This window comes from Squalius cephalus (assembly GCF_949319135.1).
Source record: "Squalius cephalus genome assembly, chromosome: 5".
Taxonomy (NCBI): Eukaryota; Metazoa; Chordata; class Actinopteri; order Cypriniformes; family Leuciscidae; genus Squalius; species Squalius cephalus.
Window position 1 is genome coordinate 12274198 of NC_137126.1, and position 21728 is coordinate 12295925.

Consider the following 21728-nt stretch of genomic DNA (forward strand, 5'->3'; position numbering starts at 1 on the left):
AGTTGTCTAAAATGGCAATTTTGTTAATAATAATTAAAAAAATAATAATTAGATACTTTGACACTGAATAAATGTGGGAGTTGCCCAATGTATTTGTATTTCCCTTGTAATTTTAATGTTCTGAATGTATTGGGGTTTTTTTGTTGTTGTTTTTTTAAAATAATGAAAACAGTTTTTAATATAACTATTCTAAATTCTAAAATAAAAGTCCACGCAAACTGTCGTGGTGACGCTTCTTATGCGTTCCCATGGAAACAGGAGGGAGACTTGACTTAGCCGCTTTTGGAATGTTTTCTTTAAAGTTACTCCCCTCGCTGGTTTGCAGCATTTAACGCGCGGTAAAGTGTGTGGCTTGCGAATTCCAGAAACAGTTTACATCAGAAGGTACAACTAACTAACTGACTTCACTGCATGAAACGCTTTTAGTGTTAAAACGAGTGCAGGCAGGCCTTTTCTTGTAGTTTTCGTGCTAACCTGCTAATCAGAATGACCCAGCAAGGAGCTGCGCTGCAAACCTACAACAATGAGCTTGTCAAATGTAAGTAACCATCGACCCAGATGTACTATTTTGCTGTCAGGGGAACATACATTTTCTTTTTCATATATTTTTGTTTTGTTTTACTTGATGGGTAGAAGGAACTTGAATGCAGCTAGTCTTCGTTGACATTTGCAGTCATTATACTAGCTTAGGAGTGATTAGAAGACTAGTGTGACACCTAAGTTATAATGTATTATGCCTTTCTTTGTCCTTTGCCTGATAGAACAACTGTTTGCTTTTAGCCAAGAAGACATCTGAGCGTTTGTGAGAGACATCAATATGATCTCCTTTAAAGCTGGAGAAACAGAATCTATTCTATTACATTCAGTAGCCTTAAAAAGTATTTGGACACCTATATGTCATTGTCATTACATTCGATAACAAAATATTAAACCACTGGAATGAAGTCAGTTCTCTTAAATTAACACAGGTGTCCAGCAGAATAACCACTGGTGTATTTCATTACATGAACTAAGAACATGATTCACCAATATTTAACAAGCAGAAAGTGCCACAGGATTTTTAAACTTTATTTTTGAACCGTTTAACTGTTGTAGTTTAGTGATTTAAAATGAATACAACACAATTTGCAAAATTTTCCTCTTGGGGGAAAAAGGATTCTTTTTATTTTTATGAGGTAGTTATTGTCTAGATACTTTTTAGGGCAACTGTACCCACCCACAAACTTTTGCTCAAAAGTTTAGTATTTGTATTTAATATTGTTATGCTGCTGCTTCTTCTTCTTCTTCTTCTTTTCTTCTTCTTCTTCTTTAACATTTTAGAGGGTTTGTTTTGTTTTGTTTTGTTCAGATTTGTGTTGTAGTTTTAAACTGTTTGGTTATATATATACAGCACTGTGTAAAAGTCTTAGGCACGTTAGTATTTTCACCTCCAAAAAATGGTTTTAAGCCAGTTATTTATATCTTTTGCTGTTGTATGTCAGTTTACCTTTCCAAACATTCATTTTGCCATTAATTGTAATAATCCAGCGAGATTTTTGTATGCACAAGCAGTCTGACAACGGCCGATATGATCCACACGGAGATCTGATCTCACAATCATCGAGTCTGTCTGTGATTACATGAAGAAACCTAAAAAACTGAGACAGACTAAATCCAGAAGAACTGCAGCAACGTCTCCAAGACGCTTAAAGAAACAGACGTAAAAAGCTACCTGAAAAACGATGTGCAAGTGTACCTGGACAAAAGCTGTTTTAAACGCAAAGGGTGATCACACCAAAATATTGATTTGATTTAGTTCATATAAGTTAATTGATAAATAAAATCTATTTATGACATTTGAAAGCATCCTCACTTTACAACATTTTTACACAAGTGTCTAAAACCTTTCACAGTACTGTAGTTTGCAGAAAGTTTTCTTTAAGCGTCTTGGAGACGTTGCTGCAGTTCTTCTGGATTTAGTCTGTCTCAGTTTTTTTTGGTTTCTTCATCCAATCTCACTGGATTATTACAATTAATGGCAAAATAAATGTTTAGAAATGTAAACTGATATTTCCTACGGACACACTATAGCGAAATATATAAATAACTGGCTTAAAACCACTTTTGGAGGGTGAAAATACTAACGTGCCTAAGACTTTGCACAGTACTATATACAGATATATATGTGTGTGTGTGTAGTTTAATTTATTGATTTATAAAGCACATTTAAAAACAACAGATATTGAAACTAAAGTGATGTGCAAGAAATATAAAACACAATTAAAACATGAATAATTCAAACAAATTTTTATATAAATAAATATATATCACGTTACTGGACTGTTTGAATTGGTGTTTGATCCTGTTCTTTATTGCACAAATCAGTAGGAAGAACTGCTGAGCAAGCCCTCATCAGCAACTTATACACACTCCCTCTCAGTTATCACAACATGAATGTAAAGAAACACAAATAAAACACTGATTAAATATATTTTAGATGTGCCTGGAGCTGCCTCTTTTTAAAGAACTGGCCCTTTTCATCCTCCTCACTTTTCTCAGGTATAGAGGAGCTGTGCTCTAAAAGAGAAGATTTAAACCGGCTGATCCAACAGGAGGAAGCAGAGAAAACTCGTCTTCAGCATGACATCCGTGTGCTGACAGAGAAGCTGAGTCGCGTGAACGAGAGCCTGGCACGGCGTCTCAGTGCCCGCGCTGACTTTGACCGCACCATCGCAGAGACGGAGGCTGCCTACATGAAGGTAAGGACACAATCAACCTGTTTAATAGATCATGTTGTCTTCATAAAGAGTGACCAGAAAAAACTAAAACTAGCTTTATTAATGTTGCACAGGTGAGACCTTCACCTGTGTCCTTTTTTTTTCTCTCTTTTTTTTTGTCGACCAATGTTTTTGCCAAGCCCAGTGCCAATATCTTAAATGAAACTTATACAACATTTATAAAATTAATGGAGTGAATTACTTAAATAAAGACAACACTAATGTTGTTAGTTGGCCAGGCAAAATTATTAGCTGATATTGTCTCAAAATGGCCAGATGTTGGCTGATAAATATTGTATTGTGTTTTCATCATGAATCTTTTGTTTATTAGTCGACCACTGTAAGTGTTTTTTCCTCCAATGTGCAGTGCTAATGTTAATATCTGATATCTAGCAGGATGGCCGATAAAATTAGTCGTGTACTTTAATATTATGTATGTATGTATGTATGTATATTAGGTGTGTAACGATACGCGTATTCGTATTGAACCGTTCGGTTTTCGGTACGCATTTTCAAACCGAACGGTTCGTTGGACCATTTTTCCTGCCGACCAAAATTTCGTTATTTCAAATGTAGGCGCGTTGCGCGGTGGCAGGCGCGTTGCGCGGTGGCAAGCGCGCTCATAATGTGACGCCGGCGCGACCACAACATTGCCCAACATCAAATGGCAAACGTAATGTAGGACCATTTATCAGTTTGGACCAATGCAGCACGAGCCGATCTTGATCAAGCGACACTGTTACTACACAGCGCTAAGAGATCCAGTAAAGAAAGCATTTGAATTCGCCACAGAAGTAATAACATCGCTGCGAGATCTAGTGAGAAACATTCACATTTCTCCGTTATTAACGGATCAAACAGCGCGTGGAAACCAGGAAGAAACATTGTGCCATGAATGAACTATCCAGTGTCCACAGATCAGCAACATTCACCATGGATTTACTGTAGTAACACTAACTGCAACCATGGAAGTTTGGCAGGAATAGTAGGCATAATGCCTTCAAGTAACATTACATCGGTTTTATTTTGACATTATGAATACAATAGCTGCCCTCAAATGTAAATCTGAAATAAAAAATAAATAAAAAAATATATACATATATACAGTGAGGAAAATAAGTATTTGAACACCCTGCTATTTTGCAAGTTCTCCCACTTAGAAATCATGGAGGAGTCTGAAATTGTCATCGTAGGTGCATGTCCACTGTGAGAGACATAATCTAAAAAAAAAAAATCCAGAAATCACAATGTATGATTTTTTTAACTATTTATTTGTATGATACAGCTGCAAATAAGTATTTGAACACCTGAGATACACCTGAGGTACAGTAGCCTTTGTTTGCAATTACAGAGGTCAAACGTTTCCTGTAGTTTTTCACCAGGTTTGCACACACTGCAGGAGGGATTTTGGCCCACTCCACACAGATCTTCTCTAGATCAGTCAGGTTTCTGGGCTGTCGCTGAGAAACACGGAGTTTGAGCTCCCTCCAAAGATTCTCTATTGGGTTTAGGTCTGGAGACTGGCTAGGTCACGCCAGAACCTTGATATGCTTCTTACAGAGCCACTCCTTGGTTATCCTGGCTGTGTGCTTCGGGTCATTGTCATGTTGGAAGACCCAGCCTCGACCCATCTTCAATGCTCTAACTGAGGGAAGGAGTTTGTTCCCCAAAATCTCGCAATACATGGCCCCGGTCATCCTCTCCTTAAAGTGTAAGTTGCAGGTTAAATTTTTCACGAAGTAATGCAATGTGTTTATTAAACATAAAGATAAGAACCGCCCACCATTGTTTTTTATACCAAAATGCTGATATAATATGAAAAGTTGGCACTTTTAACAGTGGTTTTAACCGCTCCCGCTCCCTTCCACTAGATATGGCGTGACGTCATAAGAGGAACTCACTAGTAGAGTTACCGTACGCTAGCAGCTATATTCACCTTACATAACTTCAGAAAAAAATTATGGATAAAATAACTCCATTGTAAACATACTCGTGCGTGCTGACTTCAAGGGGACCGTGATCCTGCCTGAAATGAGAATACGCTATTCGCAAAACAAACGGGTTCAGGCACGTCAGATCAGCCGGTCGCAGGTCGAGCTGTTCCACTAAACTCCAACACATATACTCTCCACTGCTGATTCAACTGGCATAGCCCACACAAACACAGTGATGGGGACATCGATCTCTCTTTTTCTTTTCTGACAATAAACATCGCTAATTAAATCGTGAGAAATTGATAACGCGTGGATTGAGGAAGGGTATTACATGACGTTTGAGGAGTCGATGAGACTAGCTATTGCGCCTGTGCAGTGTGTGCATCTCTAACGTTGCAGGCTTGCAGCTCTGATTTGGACTGACTTACTGTAAGTAAATAATGTCTTCAGTCGTTGTCCCTCCTTGCTATTCTACATGACGGCAATATTTTGAAAAGACTTGTTTGTTCCGTTATATTATCCGGGTTAAGTTTGCACCAGGCTAGACTAGCTCTAACGTAGCTAACGCTACTCACCAGGACACCTGGCCAACCCTCCACTAATTCTCCTCACACCAAGCATTTATAACTCTATGAGTGCCATGGCTGCCCTGAGTGCCCTCTCTCACGCCTGACCGGTTAAAAATTGTAGGGCTGTGGTCCATAAAGAATTTGATGGTTTCCCACATCCTCAGTCGTTCTCCAAATAGCCATAATACAGTAAGAATCTAGCAGAGTATGGGTTGCGAGTTCCTCTTGTGACGTCATCACCCAGTAACTGAAAAAACACGCTACCTTTGAAGAAACCCCAATAAATGTTATTTTAACGCATTTTAAGACAGAAATAATTAAATATATGCATATAGAGCACTTTAATTTACACATTAATTGGCTGTGGTGGTTAACCTGCAACTTACACTTTAATACAGTGCAGTCGCCCTGTCCCATGTGCAGAAAAACACCCCCAAAGCATGATGCTACCACCCCCATGCTTCACAGTAGGGATGGTGTTCTTGGGATGGTACTCATCATTCTTCTTCCTCCAAACACGTTTAGTGGAATTATGACCAAAAAGTTCTATTTTGGTCTCATCTGACCACATGACTTTCTCCCATGACTCCTCTGGATCATCCAAATGGTCATTGGCAAACTTAAGACGGGCCTTGACGTGCTGGTTTAAGCAGGGGAACCTTCCGTGCCATGCATGATTTCATGACGTCTTAGTGTATTACCAACAGTAACCTTGGAAACGGTGGTCCCAGCTCTTTTCAGGTCATTGACCAGCTCCTCCCGTGTAGTTCTGGGCTGATTTCTCACCTTTCTTAGGATCATTGAGACCCCACGAGGTGAGATCTTGCATGGAGCCCCAGTTTGAGGGAGATTGACAGTCATGTTTAGCTTCTTCCATTTTCTAATGATTGCTCCAACAGTGGACCTTTTTTCACCAAGCTGCTTGGCAATTTCCCCGTAGCCCTTTCCAGCCTTGTGGAGGTGTACAATTTTGTCTCTAGTGTCTTTGGACAGCTCTTTGGTCTTGGCCATGTTAGTAGTTGGATTCTTACTGATTGTATGGGGTGGACAGGTGTCTTTATGCAGCTAACGACCTCAAACAGGTGCATCTAATTTAGGATAATAAATGGAGTGGAGGTGGACATATTAAAAGCAGACTAACAGGTCTTTGAGGGTCAGAATTCTAGCTGATAGACAGGTGTTCAAATACTTATTTGCAGCTATATCATACAAATAAATAGTTAAAAAAATCATATATTGTGATTTCTGGATTTTTTTTTTTAGATTATGTCTCTCACAGTGGACATGTACGGTGGCCCAGTAGTGCACAACACAACGGCATTTAAAAAGCAAACATAAGTTCACAACACAACGAAATTAAGCCACAACACAACGGAAAATCTACAACACAACGGAAATAAGCCACAACACAACGAAATAAAGCCACAACACAACGGAAATAAGCCACAACACAACGGAAATAAGCCACAACACAACGGAAAATCTACAACACAACGAAATAAAGCCACAACACAACGAAATAAAGCCACAACACAACGGAAATAAGCCACAACACAACGGAAATAAGCCACAACACAACGGAAAATCTACAACACAACGAAATAAAGCCACAACACAACGGAAATGCTCCCGACCACTAGACGGCTCGATAAAGTTAGTTTGACGCGCTACCACAGCGCTTGATCCCTGAGGGAACGTCTGCCAATTCCTCCAAGTTGTTAAAACGTATAATTTGTATTAATTAAAATTACTTTTAACATTCAAAAACAGACATGTTCAAAATCCAAAGCTTTATTGTATTTGATAGTAAACTGACTTAATACAGGTGACTTTTTTCCAATAGCCTTCATGTATTTACAGTAAAGAATTTTTTTTTTTAGGAAATTTCTGTAAAAGTGTTTTTTCTCTTTTATCATGTTTCAAAGGTTGTAGTTTCTATTAACCAGACTGACTTACAACAGGTGAAATTGTGCCAATAGCTCAATTTGCAAAAGATTTGTTTTTTATGCAAACATTAGGCCTAAATCAAGTTTTTTTTTTTCATGTCACAAAGCTTGTGGTTCCTAGTGACCAGACTGACTTATTATAGGTGGAATTGTGCCAATACCTTCCTATTTCACCAAATGGCTTTTATTTTTATTTATCAAATTATATTATAATAAATTATACGTTTTAACCACTTGGTGGAATTGCCAGACGTTCCCTTACGGATCATGCGCTGTGGTAGCGCGTCCAAGCATTCTCGAGTATAAATCAAATACACAGCTATAATTCATGTAGGTTATTTTGAAGTAATATTTTAATGTCGATATACACTGTTAAAACTAATCGTGGTATTGATATATTAAGACTGCTGACTCTATAGAACAATGGCTAGGAAAACTAACTCCGAGAGCCCTCAAGTGGTCGGGACGGGAGCATTTCCGTTGTGTTGTGGCTTTATTTCGTTGTGTTGTAGATTTTCCGCTGTGTTGTGGCTTTATTTCGTTGTGTTGTGGCTTGTTTCCGTTGTGTTGTGGCTTTATTTCGTTGTGTTGTGGCTTGTTTCCGTTGTGTTGTGGCTTAATTTCGTTGTGTTGTGGCTTGTTTCCGTTGTGTTGTGGCTTAATTTCGTTGTGTTGTGAACTTATGTTTGCTTTTTACATTTCGATGTGTTGTGCACTACTGGGCCACCGTAGACATGCACCTACGATGACAATTTCAGACCCCTCCATGATTTCCAAGTGGGAGAACTTGCAAAATAGCAGGGTGTTCAAATACTTATTTTCCTCACTGTATATACACACACATATATATATACACACACACACACACACACACACACACACACACACACACGGTTCCCACGGTTTTTATATATATATATATAAATGGCGAATGGAACAAATGCAAATATAACAAACTATAGGAGTTGAATACAGTACTAAGTCAAGGAGCTACATATTATTATTATTTTGTAAATAGATATGAGATATATGAGATGTTGAATTGGACATTCAAGACTCACTCATTCATATTTATTGAAAGGGGAAGAGAAACTGGTTTGTGATTTGTGTACGAATTTTTTGAGTGTAAAACATTGTAATAGAATGCCCATTTTTAAATGACATTAGAAAACGTTTTTTTATTCAGAAAATGTATTAATGGACATTTTTAACAAGGTTCCTCCTGGAATATTTTTTAAATTTCTATCATATATTAAATTGAATGATTCGATGTAAATGTGATTTATTACTGTTGTGGTTATATTGGTATACTTATGTATATCTCCGTATTTTTTTTTTTTTTAAGACAAAATTGTTCGATTATTGTAAACAATGTACTGAAGTGATATTGTTGTAATCATAACTGTTTTAAAATTGAAATACTGTTGATTGCCATGAATAAAGCCATTGCTGCTATGGTGTTTAATCATAAATAAATAAATAAATAAATAAATAAATGAATGAATAATATAAAAGTGTATGCATGTGTATATATATTTCAAAAGTTTGGGTTAGTAAGATTAAAAAAAATTAAATAAAGGAATTAATACGTTTATGCATTTAATTAATGAAAAGTGACAGAAGATATTTAATTTTACAACATCTATTTCAAACTTTATATTCATCAGAAATAAAAAATGCAATATGCAAGAATATGCAATTTTAACATTGATAATTCTGACATATTTCTTGAGCTCCAAACAGCACATTTTGAGCATAATATATAATGCTATACATTTTCTTTATAAATATATCTGTTTTTGTTTTTTCAGGGTTTCTGCAGGTCTTAAAGACTTAATTATCCTTAGACAAATTAAAGGGGGGGTGAAATGCTCATTTTCACTCAATCTCCTGTTAATCGTGAGTACCTATAGAGTAATATTGCATCCTTCATATCTCCAAAAAGTCTTTTGTTTTATTACATTTTTAACAGAAAGATAGGCTGTACCGAGTCTTTCCGGAAAAAACCGAGCGGCTGGAGGCGGGCCGTGTGGGCGCAGCTAGCTGTGCTAACGCGCCAAGCTAGTGACAACACACAGAGACATTTGTTCAACAAACAGTTTTACTCACCGTCCGGTTCCAACGCACGACCGCAAACCTTTATCATTGTGACTGCTTGATCCTTAAGCATTAGACGATCTGCAAATCCGTAGATCTGGGCTTTGTTTATAAAACAATCATCGTCGAAATGCAGGGAACAACAGTCTTACACAACTCCGTTTATGCTCAGGAAAACAAACTCCATCCACCCACGGGTTCCTTAACGCTGGGTTCTTTGGGAATCTGTGCAGGGTTGTCTTGCCCTGGCAACCAAAAACACACTTCTTTGGTGACATTGACTTCCCAAAAGCCGGGCAAGGCGCTTTGATGGCGAACTGCTTTCACTCTCTTGCTCTGGTCTAAGAGTGCGCGCGCGGCCGCGATCTTACCGGAGAAGTGCCCTTAGGACCCATATAAGGAAATTCCGCCCTATCTTACGTAAGACAGAGCCATACTCGAAAAAAACTTTCCGAAACTTGTGACAAACCGGAAGGAGTATTTTTGGAACAAAAATACTCCTTCAAACGTACAACTTAGTTTTTGAAACTTTGTCCATGTTTAGCATGGGAATCCAACTCTTTACCAGTGTAAAAAACTCAGTATGCATGAAATAGCATTTCACCCCCCCTTTAAGGCCTTATAAGGGTCTTAAATCAGATTATGTTATGGCATTAAATGTTGCATGCATTGCAAAAAAATTATATCCTCCTAGCTATTCCTGTTTTCTTATACAAATATCTAAACATCTTTGATACATTTACCTGATATGCAAATGCAAGTTTTTAAATTTGAGTTTGAAGATAATTTGAATTAAGTTTAAGCTTAAAACACATATCTGTCAATGAATAATGTAAACTTTTAATTAATTAGATTTTTTTGAGACCCTTGGCAGATTTTTGTTTTTAGCATACTCACTGCATTTTCATAGAAAATAAGACTTCATATTTCATGTCATTTTGTAAATTGTTCCAGCTAATTGGACTGGAAAACAAGACAAAAGTACTGAGGAAGAACATTACTTTTTAGCGCAATTTTCCACCGGACAAAATTGCGATTGTTAACTCATGATTTCTGTTCTGTCTGTGCGCACCAATCTTGCACTTCTATCTCCTCCTCAACCAGACCACCTAGAGACTTCGGGTTTTCGGCATTATGTTAAGGAAGGTCTAATCTCGGGAACGCACAAAAAAAAAAAAAAAAATTCCAGGAAAAGATTTACTATCTCTTAGTGTTGTGATCCCATGACGTCAGAAAATTGCGCTAAACACTCACTGAGTTTTTATTACTTGTTTTGCAGTGTGATCAGAAGATACAGTGAAAGTTAAGTCCATATTCTTGTGGTTGAGAGCAGAGGTATTCCAGCTAGTTTTCTTACTTAAATGAATTAAAAATTAATGGACATATGTTGGAAGTTGTATTGTCAAACATGTTCCTAATACAACTTATTAGGTTTCTCCATAGACATTTACATTTAGTGAACATATTGACGTATTGTATTTGCTTCAATTTTCTTTACATGATCTTAAAAAGGTTGTTAAAAAATCTTTCAGAAACCCTTTAATTATTTTTAAATAACAATGCTAGTGTGTGGACAGCCACCACATTTCAGACTAATTAATCTGAATGATACAACTGAGCCAACCAAAGAAGTAGGGCAACATGCAGAGGTTAGTTAGTTACACAAAGAAAATGTGTGTTTATGGTTTGAACAAATCCCTTGTCTGTCTTTCTCAGATTCTTGAAAGCTCTCAGACACTGTTGAGCGTTTTGAAGAAGGAAACTGGGAATCTGACCAAAGCCACTGAACCAAGAAGCAGCAAAGATCATTGATAAATACTGAATTTTTCCATTCTCCCTGTCCTTTCATTTGTCTATATTCCATTCATCTCCTATCTCTTCTTTCATCTTTACCAGCAACCTTTACCACACAACATCAGAGTGTAACTTCTCATTCTTATCCGGAAGCTGTGCATGTAAAGTGTATAGATTTGTAATAATGTTTTGATATATGATTAGTGTTTAATGTAATGCTTTTATTTAAATTTAATGTTTTAATAAATCAAATTAACAAGTTATCTGTTTGACGTTATTTAAAGGGCTATAAAGGGAATTTCTGTGTGTAAATAAATAATAGCTCAAGACAAAGTGTGAAAACTCCACAACCTTCATCTGTTTATTGAATATTTCCTTTGTGTTTTACATTTTTTCCCCTCTGAGTTCATCAAACCCAAATTGTACATTTAATATTCTCTTGATGCAGAAAACAGAAAGAATGAGAAAAAGTTCTGACAAACTATTTGACAAAAAGTACATTAACCACCAGAGCAATGAGCAGCTTGATTGGAGTTACAGTAACTAATGAAACACTTAAAGTTGCATTACATTTTGTAAGACACAAAAGCAATAGTTCCCAACCCTCTAAATGTCTAATGCATCCCTCAAGAATATTTTATGTTTGCTAAGAACATCTGGAGGATCTACTGTATATAGACTGGGATTGTAAGCGAGTGCTAAAGTGACATACTGCAGAACTAGAATGTAAGATTTGGTTGAATTCTAACACTTGGTGAAATAGCTTTATTTCAAGTTTTTTCTTAAATAAAAATTGCCTTTAATTATAATATATGAAAAATCATGGGTTCAAATGTTTGTTCAGACAGGCAGCAAAAATCAGATTTTTGTTTTTTTCTTTTTTTCAAATACACTACTATTCAAAAGTCTGAGGTCAATAAGATTTTTTTTTTATGTTTTGAAAGTCTCATGCTCACCTAGGCTGCATTTATTTCATTAAAAATACAGGAAAACAGAACGAAACCGTGATATTATATATATTATTGCAACTTTAAATAATTGTTTTCTGTTTTAATATATTTTATTCCTGTGATGGCAAAGCTGAATTTCAGCATCCATTATTACAGTCCTCAGTGTCAAGTGATCTTTCAGAAATCATTCTAATATGCTGATTTGGTGCTCAAGTAACATTTCTACTTTTCAATGTTAAAACAGTTGAGCTGCTTAATATTTTTGTGGAAACCCTGATACTTTTTTTCTTACTTTTTTAACAATGTCTTTACTGTCACTTCTGATACATTTTTTGCTGAATAAAAGTTTTAAATTCTTTCAAAAATCCTATTGACCGCAGAATGTTTGAAAGGTAGTATATGTTTAGTTTGTAGTCAATGTCATGCTCCCAGTGAACACAGATTATAATTTGTATTAAATAAATTATAATATGAAAGTGATTTTAGATTCCTTAAAGGCATTATTCCAACCAACTCTCAAAACTTAACTGCATCAGGTGCAAAATAAAGCAAAAAACAAAGACAGTGCAAATTAATTAATACAAAAGCATAGGACTAAGATGTACATGTAAGCTGTCTTATCAACACTCATGTCATTTTGTACATGATGTCAAATTATCAAAAGAATTATCCTGAAACACCTCAGTGCTACCGTTTGCCCCTTTGACTAAAAACATGAAAAAGTGGTAAAAGAGATCAAATAAATTATGAAAACTTAATCCTGGAGTGTACAAACTATACATCAATACTGGTCGGAAAGGCCGAGGAGACAAGTGAGCTGATACACCGAAGCCATTTAACAGACATGACACACTCAAGTCAGTTGGCATTGTGTGTATTTAGTCTTCATGTTTCACACACACACATGCTTACAGCGTGTCCACTCAAAAATCCACAAAATAATGTTTCCTACCTTCATTACTAAAACTGACCGCTCCCATTTGTACTGCAAGAATGTCCAGTTCAGAACACATAAGGATATAAACTTCAGCATGATTATTGATAAAACTGATGCACCAGTTAGTAACACTGTGCTTAAAATGGCATACTAAAACAATCTCAGATCATAAATCTCACAAAACCTGCCAAGAACATTTCCAGGTCATATTTCATCCCAAAAATATATACATTCTATTTTGCTTAAACAGTATTTTAAGGATTATTAGGAGGCAAATAATTAGGTACATCCAGTCTCACCGAAATTGTCATTACCGTAACGTGAACATTTAATAATGCAATAATAAAAAAAAAATCTATTACATATAGGAGTGTTGTTTTTTTTTACTGTAATGCAGTAAACCAGATTATGAATAATGTAAGCCAGATTATGAATAATGGGGAAAACAACTCACACGTATTACGGTAATAAGAATTTTGGAGGAAAACATGCTTAAATGTCATGGAAATAATGTCCGAATGATGGTCCTAAAAACAGGCCAAAAAAATTTTTTTTGGAGGGGGTCAAATGTAACCTGGGAATGTCTTCACAGGATTGACTTGAATTTATAATTGCGTTTGTGATCCAAATCATGACCAAGCATTTTTATGTATATTTGTGTAATCAATCAATTATTTTACCATGGAAAAGCAAAACAGAATGAATTTGTTTAACCAGCTCACTCAATTCAGCAATTAAGGGCTGCTCTTCAAAAAAAAAACTGATCTAGAATCACCAAGTCAACACTAACATGTTGTTAGTATTTCAGTTGTATAGTATATCGGTCTGTGCATTAGAAATGTCTACCTTGAAACACAGACATACAAAAGGAAACATGAAACTAAAGTGGACGAATTCTATAGTTAGGGAGTCAATACAGACCTACACATGCACATACAAAAACATCACATAGAACAAGGATTGTGGCACCCTTTCACCAGTCATACATAAACAAGTCACTTATTTCATTTTTTGTTGCTTCACCCTCTTATTGTCCTCTTTCTGGAGTCCTGTTACACACTCAAGTTTCCTTCTCTATTTAAAGGACAAGTCTTTCATCTTTCACTCTTTTAGAAATTTGGTCACTTTCATGAGGTGAGTATTACATACGTAGAGCAAGTACGTGATGGAAGAGTGAAATTCAAGAGCGGAATGGCTATTCAAGCCATTTTCCACGTTAACACAGTCCATCACGATCACAATCGCTGGCAACAGGAGGTCAGATGTGTGTGACACATCCGCTACGTGGATCAGCAGTGAGGAAAACCCTGCTGTTGACGCTGATGGCGTACGGCCACGGAATACGAAATGTACGTTTACGTGCTGGTTGCTACTGGTCCCCAATGTTCTGGAAGTTTTTTCTTTGCATCCAGGCTGGTGCTGGCAGGCAGTGGTTGGTCCCGTATCTTCCCTACATCTGGAAGGTTTAGAAGTAGAGGGCTGGTTCACTGCTGAAGTCTGACAGAGAGGAGCTATCAGCAGGTGTCAGCTGGTGAACAACAACAACAAAGACAAAGTTAATCAATAGGTTTAATTCCATGGTTGTCTTGTGTATTATAGGTGAAAATATTTGCTCTGACAATGATTTGATTATGGTTGTTGACTAAATGAAGTAATGCATGATGAAATCTGAACTTTTGTTCAGAATTTGGTTCTGTACAGGTCAATTTACACTTTTACTGTCACTCAGGGGTGTTTCATATTAAACATATTTCAGGATTCTTTGACGAATAATTTCAAAAGAACAGCATTTACGTGAAACAGAAATCTATAGTAACATTATAAATGTCTATACTGTTACTTTTGATGAATCATTGCTAAATAAAAGTCTTAACTGTTGCTCAGGGGTTTGTTCTACTCCTAAACCGAAGTATTAAACTTTGGTGTGTAACTTGTCTTAAACTGTTTGTGCTACAAACATACAGTAAACATTTTTTTTTTTTTACTCAAACCATAAGGTTTGTTGAAGAGATATGCTACCCCGTTTACAAGCGATCCAAAGCTGATAAAATGGTAATACATCTCTGATCACTAATATTAGTCAAATAATTAGTTAAATAACTGTCTATCCCATAAACTCTAAAAATATTGGTAGCAATCTCAAAATTCATACTCTACATTCAAGTTTTTTTTAGTTTTTCTTGTTTTTTTATTTATTTAATAAACAGTAAAGAGTTTTAATACTGTACTTTTTTGGTTATCGGCAATAATTCTTAACATATATATAATGTTTAATTCTACAGTACACATATATATAATTATATATATATTATATATACACACTTTTTTTCTGCAAAAAAAGGAATATATTATTTATATAAATATATGGCCAATATTATTACAATTTAAAATACCTGTTTTCTATTTTAATATATTTAAAAATGGCATTGATTCATGTGATGCTAAAGCTGAATTTTCAGTAGTATTATATCAGTCTTCAGTGTCACATGATCCTTCAGGAATCATTCTGGGTGTTTTTTTTTTTGTTTTTTTTAAGTTTCATATTAAACATATTTCCTTAGTATGCTTATTTTCGTGGAAACCCTGATGCTTTTTTCAAGATTCCTTGATTAACAGAAAGTAAAAAAATAACAGCATATATGTGAAACAGAAATCAATTGCAACAGTATAAATGTATTTACTGTCACTTTTGATGAATGTAATGCATCATTGCTGAATAAAAGTATTATTATTATTTTTTTTAATCTGACCCCAAGCTGTTGAATGGTAGTGTGTTTCTTGTTTGCAGTTGTGCTTAAATGTTTCTATGGTTCTCTGTAACCTATTGTGAACGAGAGACACTGCTGTATTCCATGGACACACAGAACAATAATTTATGAGAGTCACTTGTGCATTTTAATGCAGTTGTCATTACCATAGAGGCCACAGAAAATTGAGGGAGGGCTATTTTCACTTGGGCCCGTGATAAACCACCCAGAATGCCCAAGCAACTAGCAAGCAATGCCAAATAGAGAACACTGTACACGAACAGGGACCAGTCACATTTTCTACTCATTTACACTGTATATAGGCTATTTATTTTTTGTTTTGTTTTGTTTTACCATGACCCCCTCTGTACTCTGTGAAGTGTCTTCCTCCCGGTGAGCTGACTCATCGAGCTTGTGTTCTTGCCAGGCGTTAAACTCCACTGAGTGTTTGGGTGTGTAACTGGACAGATCTGAGGACATGAGAAGAAAGATATTAATCAATGTCAAAACAGACTGAAAAATCATCACAGAAACTATACTTCATCTAAAAATATTTTAGACATATAATTGCAATTATGTACATTTTTATATTATAACATTTTTATATACACCTTCCCTTGTACCTTAACATATATGTTGACTTCTTAAATGTTCAAATTTGTTGTTATTTGTTTCTGCAAAACATCCTTGTCAACTACCCAAATGCAATAAATGTAACACCTCATTACTGACCAGCAGGTGTCAACACTGTTCATATGTAGAGCCATAGAGCTTTATTGTAATGATGAAGGTGATCTGTTCTAAACACTGAGAGATCAGCCCAACAAATCATCCTCACCTCATTTCAAGCATCTCTACAATACTGAACATGAATCATTATTTTATATCTACTATGGATTCATCAAACTGACCCCACTTCCTGTAAGACCACAATAAACAGGTCCCAATTTGCATCCTATTTATCAATCCAAGAGTTGCATTCCAAAAGATGTATAGGACGAAACGTGTGGATAAAAATAGGATGTGAACCGAATCCATTTCCTGTTCACCTCATCTATGGTTTCTGTGCCTTCCTCTCATTCTATCCCTTTCCTGTCATTCTTCTCATCTTACTAACCCGTGGTGTTGTTGGAGTGAGTGGGTGAGCTGGAGTAGCTGGCACGAGGAATGCTTATCCTCCCTGCAATGATCCCTCCATCATCTTCTCCTCTTTTTTCCTCTCCTTCCTCCTCTTCCTCTCCGCTCTCCCACGCGCTGTTCTCGGACGGGTATTCAAATGTGCTCTGTAGGCTGGACTCGTTGAAGGATATTTTTAACTGTGGTGGAGACAGAGGACAGTTTGTTAGGTTTCAGACCTGCACGCAATCTGCAAATGCAAAACTTCAAATAATGCTGTGAAGATTTCCACAAGAGTTTGAACGGATACTGAAGGAAATGTCCAGCAGATCTGTGAACTCTTTCGATACTACGTTTGACTAAGACTTAGATACTAAGACAAACTGTGACGACTTTGATTAAGGTAAAATATAGGACAGTTATGATTTGTTTAACAGTTTTTGGTCACTACATAATAATCCAATTTGTGTTATTTTGTAGTTTAAAGAAACCTAAAATTACTTTATTAGAAATAATGAAGTATGAGTGTGTCCAAACTTGTATATGGCTCTATGGCAGGTCCTGACCAAAACAAATATTTGTTTAGCAAAACTTTACCAGGCCTGTGCACCTGATGTATTTATCTACACCATGGACCTATGGAAACAAATGGAGGCATTTTTTTGACTATGCACATAATGCAAACGAAAGGGAAATTGTGGGTCAAAAATTAAGCATTAACAGAGAACATAGTTTCCTTATTGCTTTATTTGTTAATCCTTATTATGATTTATTTAAGCTTGTCTGATAATCTCAGTCAGTCATGGTCATAAATGTTGACACGCAAATCGATTGGGAAACTCAAATGAACTCAGAGCACCTTTTTGGAAGTGGTGTGACGGTATCGTATCATAGTTCTTTCAAATATAATGTAGCATTGAATGATTACCATATCATTCACCATCATTATTATTACTGGACCCACTTTATAAGTGTCTTTAACTATGTATTAACATTTAAATGAATAATTGAATAGAATTGCACTTATTGTGTACATTCATGTTTTTACATTGTACTTTTATTTAATACCGGCATGTAATTACAGCTGTAATTCATTTCCGTAGTTACTTCAGTAATTACACTGTTGACCTTACCCATACCCCTTAACCCACACAAAACTAAACATATGAAATGTATCCCTGGCCTTTATCTATATCCTACCTCAATAGCTGCAAAAGTGGTCTGCAATATAACATGAACACAAGAATGTCATACAGACTTAAGGACTGGCTTCTTTAAAAAATAATCACCTTGAAACCACCATGAACACCCTAGCATTCACATTTTAACGTATTCAGGACTCCATAGCAACGCTTTGGCAACCACTCACAACACCTTAACATTACGTTAATCTTATTAAGGACTTATCAGACAAATAAATACTCTTGTCTGATTCAAACTCAACGTGAAGGGCCACTAGAAGATATTATACCCATAGGTATGCATGTAGTGTCCAAAGCACCCTAGTGAGAGTCACCTGGTCAACGTCTGTGCCCTGGCCCTTGTGTATCAGCGCTGTCCTAAATATACTCTAATCTCAATCACATGTCCTTACTCGACTACATATAAGCAAGCTTATTTTACAAAGGAACATGGCCTTACATGGCACGCCCATCAAAACGACTGGACAAAGGCCGCACATAATTGGTTGATGTTTATTTGGTGTAATAAATGTAACCTTATATACCCTCTTATATACCATGATCATGATCACACACACACATATATATGTATATGTGTGTGTGTGTGTGTGTGTGTGTGTGTGTGTGTGTGTGTGTGTGTGTGTGTGTGTGTGTGTGTGTGTTTCGAAACTACCATTTTTAATGTTTTTGAAAGAAGTCTCTTATGCTCATCAAGCCTGCATTTATTTAATCAAAAATACAGAAAAATAAGTAAAATTGTGAAAAGTTTTTATAATTTAAAATAATGGTTTTCTATTTTACTATACTTTCAAATGTAATTTATTACTGCTCAAAGCTGAATTTTCATCAGCCATTACTCCAGTCTTCAGTGTCATATTATCTTTCAGAAATCATTCTAATATGATGATTTGATACTCAGTTATTATCAATGTTGGAAACATTTGTGCTGCTTACTATTATTTGGAACCTGTGATGCTTTTTTTCAGGATTCATTGATAAATAAAAAGAACAGCATTTGTTAAAATATAAATCTTTTCTAAACATTTTAATCTTTAATATCACTTTTTATCAATAAATAAAAACTAAATAAAAGCATCAATTTCTTTCAAAAAAAAAAAAAAAAAATATACTGACCCCAAACTTTTGAATGGTAGTGTATATTGTTTTAAATAAATGCTGTTCTTTTTTCTTTTTATTCATCAAAGAATCCTGAAAAAAGTATCCCAGGTAATAAAAAAAAAACCTGTGAACCTAAAACCTCTTTCAGAGGTGTTGTACAAACTTTGCTCTCTTTTAGTGGTTACATAACACAGTGGACATGGGTGAGTAGACTGGGTGTGTAGTCAAATCTGTCACTCTTTTTATAAATAAAAGATACAAACATGATACCTAAAGGATTAACTCATTAATTCAGACATTCAGCACCTTTAGATAGTATTCACCCTCCTTTCATCTTTTTTTCAGCTAAATCTCTAATAACACAAATCATTTATGAATCTACGCACACACTTTATTAGGTACACCTGTTTAACAGCTCGTTAATGAAAATATCTAATCAGCTAATCACATGGCAGCAACAGTGCATTTAGGCATGTAGACATGGTCAAGATAATCTGCTGAAGTTTAAACCAAGCATCAGAATGGGGAAGAAAAGTGATTTAAGGACCTTTGAACGTGGCATGGTTGTTGGTGTCAGACAGGCTGGTCTGAGTATTTAAAAAAAAAAAGGGATCTATCTACTGGGATTTTCACAAACAACCATCTCTAAGGTTTAAAGATAATGGTCAGAAAAAGAGTAAATATCCAGTGAGTGGCAGTTCAGTGGCTGAAAATGAGATTTTTGTCTGTAGAAGAGCATCTCTGAATGCACAATGGGCTACAGCAGCAAGAAGACACACTGGGTCCCATTCGTGTCTGCTAAGAACAGGAAACTGAAGCTATAATTCGCACAGGCTCACCAAAATTAGACAACAGAAGATTGTAAAAACGTTGCCTGGTGTGAAGTCTTGACTTCTACTGAGACATTTAGATGGTAAGGTCAGAATTTGTCGTAAACAACATGAAAGCATGGATCCATCCAGCCTTGAATAAACAGTTCAGGCTGCTGGTGGTGGTGTAATGGTGTGAGGTATATTGTCTTGGCATACTTTGGGCCTCTTAGTACCAATTGAGCATAATGTATGCCACAGGCTACCTGAGTATTGTTGCTGACCATATTCATCCCTTTATGACCACAGTGTACCATCTTCTTATGGCTACTTCCAGCAGGATAACGTGCCATGTTACAAAGCTCAAAGCATCTCAAACTGGTTTCTTGAACATGACAATGAGTTCACTATACTCAAATTGCCTCTACAGTCACCAGATCTCAGTTCTATAGAATACCTGAGGGATGTGGTGGAGCAGGAAATTTGCATCATGGATGTGAAGCCAACAAATCTGCAGCAATTGCGTGATCCTATTATGTCAATAAGGACCAAAATCTCTGAGGAATGTTTTCAGCACCTTATTGAATCTACGCCACGAAGAATTAAGGCAGTTCTGAAGGCAAAAGGTGCTACATCTCTGTACTAGCAAGGTGTACCTAAAAAGTGGCGTGTGTGTGTGTATACACGCACACAAAAATGATAAATTAAAGATTAAAAATTTGAAGAATTAATTAATTATAAATTAAAGGCCTATAAATGAATAAAACTTGTAATAAGACTTCTAATTAAATAAATTTAAGACTTTAGCAGTTATTAATTTTGTTCATTGTCCTTTAGCAGCAATTGCAGTCTAGAATTTTCTTGGGTTTGTTTTGCAAATTTAAAGTTTTGCCTAATCCTAAATGCAAATTTGTTCCAACTCCAAAGTAGACATTGAATATGTGTGGACTACAATTTTCAGATCATACTACTGATTCTCAATTAGAATTGGGTCTTGGTTTTCATAATACTAACTTTTTGCGATCCATCTTTTCACAGCCTTTGCTGTGTGTTCTGGGTCATTGTGCTGCTGGAAAATGAATCTCCACCCAAAATTAAAATCTCTGGCAGACTGAATCTAGTTTTCTTTACAGATTTGCCACTGTCCAAGTTGCCGTGATAACAACAGCCTTTTCAGTTTCCTCTATAGAGTATAGATATTTACTGAAAAAAAAAAAAAAAAAAACAAAGCATGATGCTTCCACTACCACAGTTGACAGTAGGGTGTTATTTGGGTGTTGGCATGTCTTTGTTTTAAACCAAGCTTATGCAATAGTCTTTCAGGTCAAATGGTTTTGGTTTACCACATAGTGTGTTACATTCTCACGGGCATGACAATGTAGGCATTATCAAAAGAGATGTCTTACTGTACGCCCACATAGGCTGAATCTGAAGTGCAATTGGGATGTCAAAACATCACAAACTTGTTTCCACTGGACAACATCTTGAAATTCTGCCATTTCTTAAGACTTCATGATGTATGAAACAACTTATTTGTATTTCCAATTTCTTCAAAATTTAAAATCGAATTTAAAAAAAAAAATTTTGACTTTGCAATACATTAAATTGTCGAAATTGGATTTATTTCTTCGCTGAACTTGTCTCAAGGCATTCTGTGATTATCTTCTACAAAAAAATGATTATATGCTGCCTCAGAATTGGTCAAGACAAGATATCTTAGAGAAAACAGAAATAAGATGACTAGCTTTTGAAACTCTTTGTGTCTCTAGAGCA

At 35.9% G+C, this 21728-nt stretch overlaps 2 protein-coding genes across 2 annotated transcripts in view; one reads left to right on the forward strand and one right to left on the reverse strand.

Moving 5' to 3' along the window:
* Nucleotides 1–207: 207 nt before the first annotated feature.
* ssna1 (Sjogren syndrome nuclear autoantigen 1) lies at nucleotides 208–11442 on the forward strand. The gene is made up of 3 exons (XM_079871019.1): nucleotides 208–538; nucleotides 2539–2738; nucleotides 11019–11442. Exons 1-3 carry the CDS (start codon nucleotides 487–489, stop codon nucleotides 11112–11114), a joined length of 348 nt encoding a protein of 115 aa, XP_079727145.1. The 5' UTR covers nucleotides 208–486; the 3' UTR covers nucleotides 11115–11442.
* A 2082-nt stretch (nucleotides 11443–13524) lies between these two features.
* tprn (taperin) overlaps nucleotides 13525–21728 on the reverse strand; it is a 40740-nt gene continuing 32536 nt past the window's right edge. Inside the window, exons 2-4 of the mRNA XM_079871013.1 lie at nucleotides 16848–17046; nucleotides 16085–16200; nucleotides 13525–14511 (exon numbers count right to left, since the gene is read on the reverse strand). Of these exons, the coding sequence (XP_079727139.1) occupies nucleotides 14449–14511; nucleotides 16085–16200; nucleotides 16848–17046 (378 nt within the window). The 3' untranslated portion in view covers nucleotides 13525–14448. The remainder of the gene's footprint in view (nucleotides 14512–16084; nucleotides 16201–16847; nucleotides 17047–21728) is intronic.

What these genes read in the sequence shown, in the direction of transcription:
- ssna1 (XM_079871019.1), top strand. Translation starts at nt 487, where the DNA reads ATGACCCAGCAAGGAGCTGCGCTGCAAACCTACAACAATGAGCTTGTC. An exon ending in CAACAATGAGCTTGTCAAAT is followed by an intron (nt 539 to 2,538) that starts GTAAGTAACCAT and finishes CACTTTTCTCAG; the next exon opens with GTATAGAGGAGCTGTGCTCT. An exon ending in CGGAGGCTGCCTACATGAAG is followed by an intron (nt 2,739 to 11,018) that starts GTAAGGACACAA and finishes TGTCTTTCTCAG; the next exon opens with ATTCTTGAAAGCTCTCAGAC.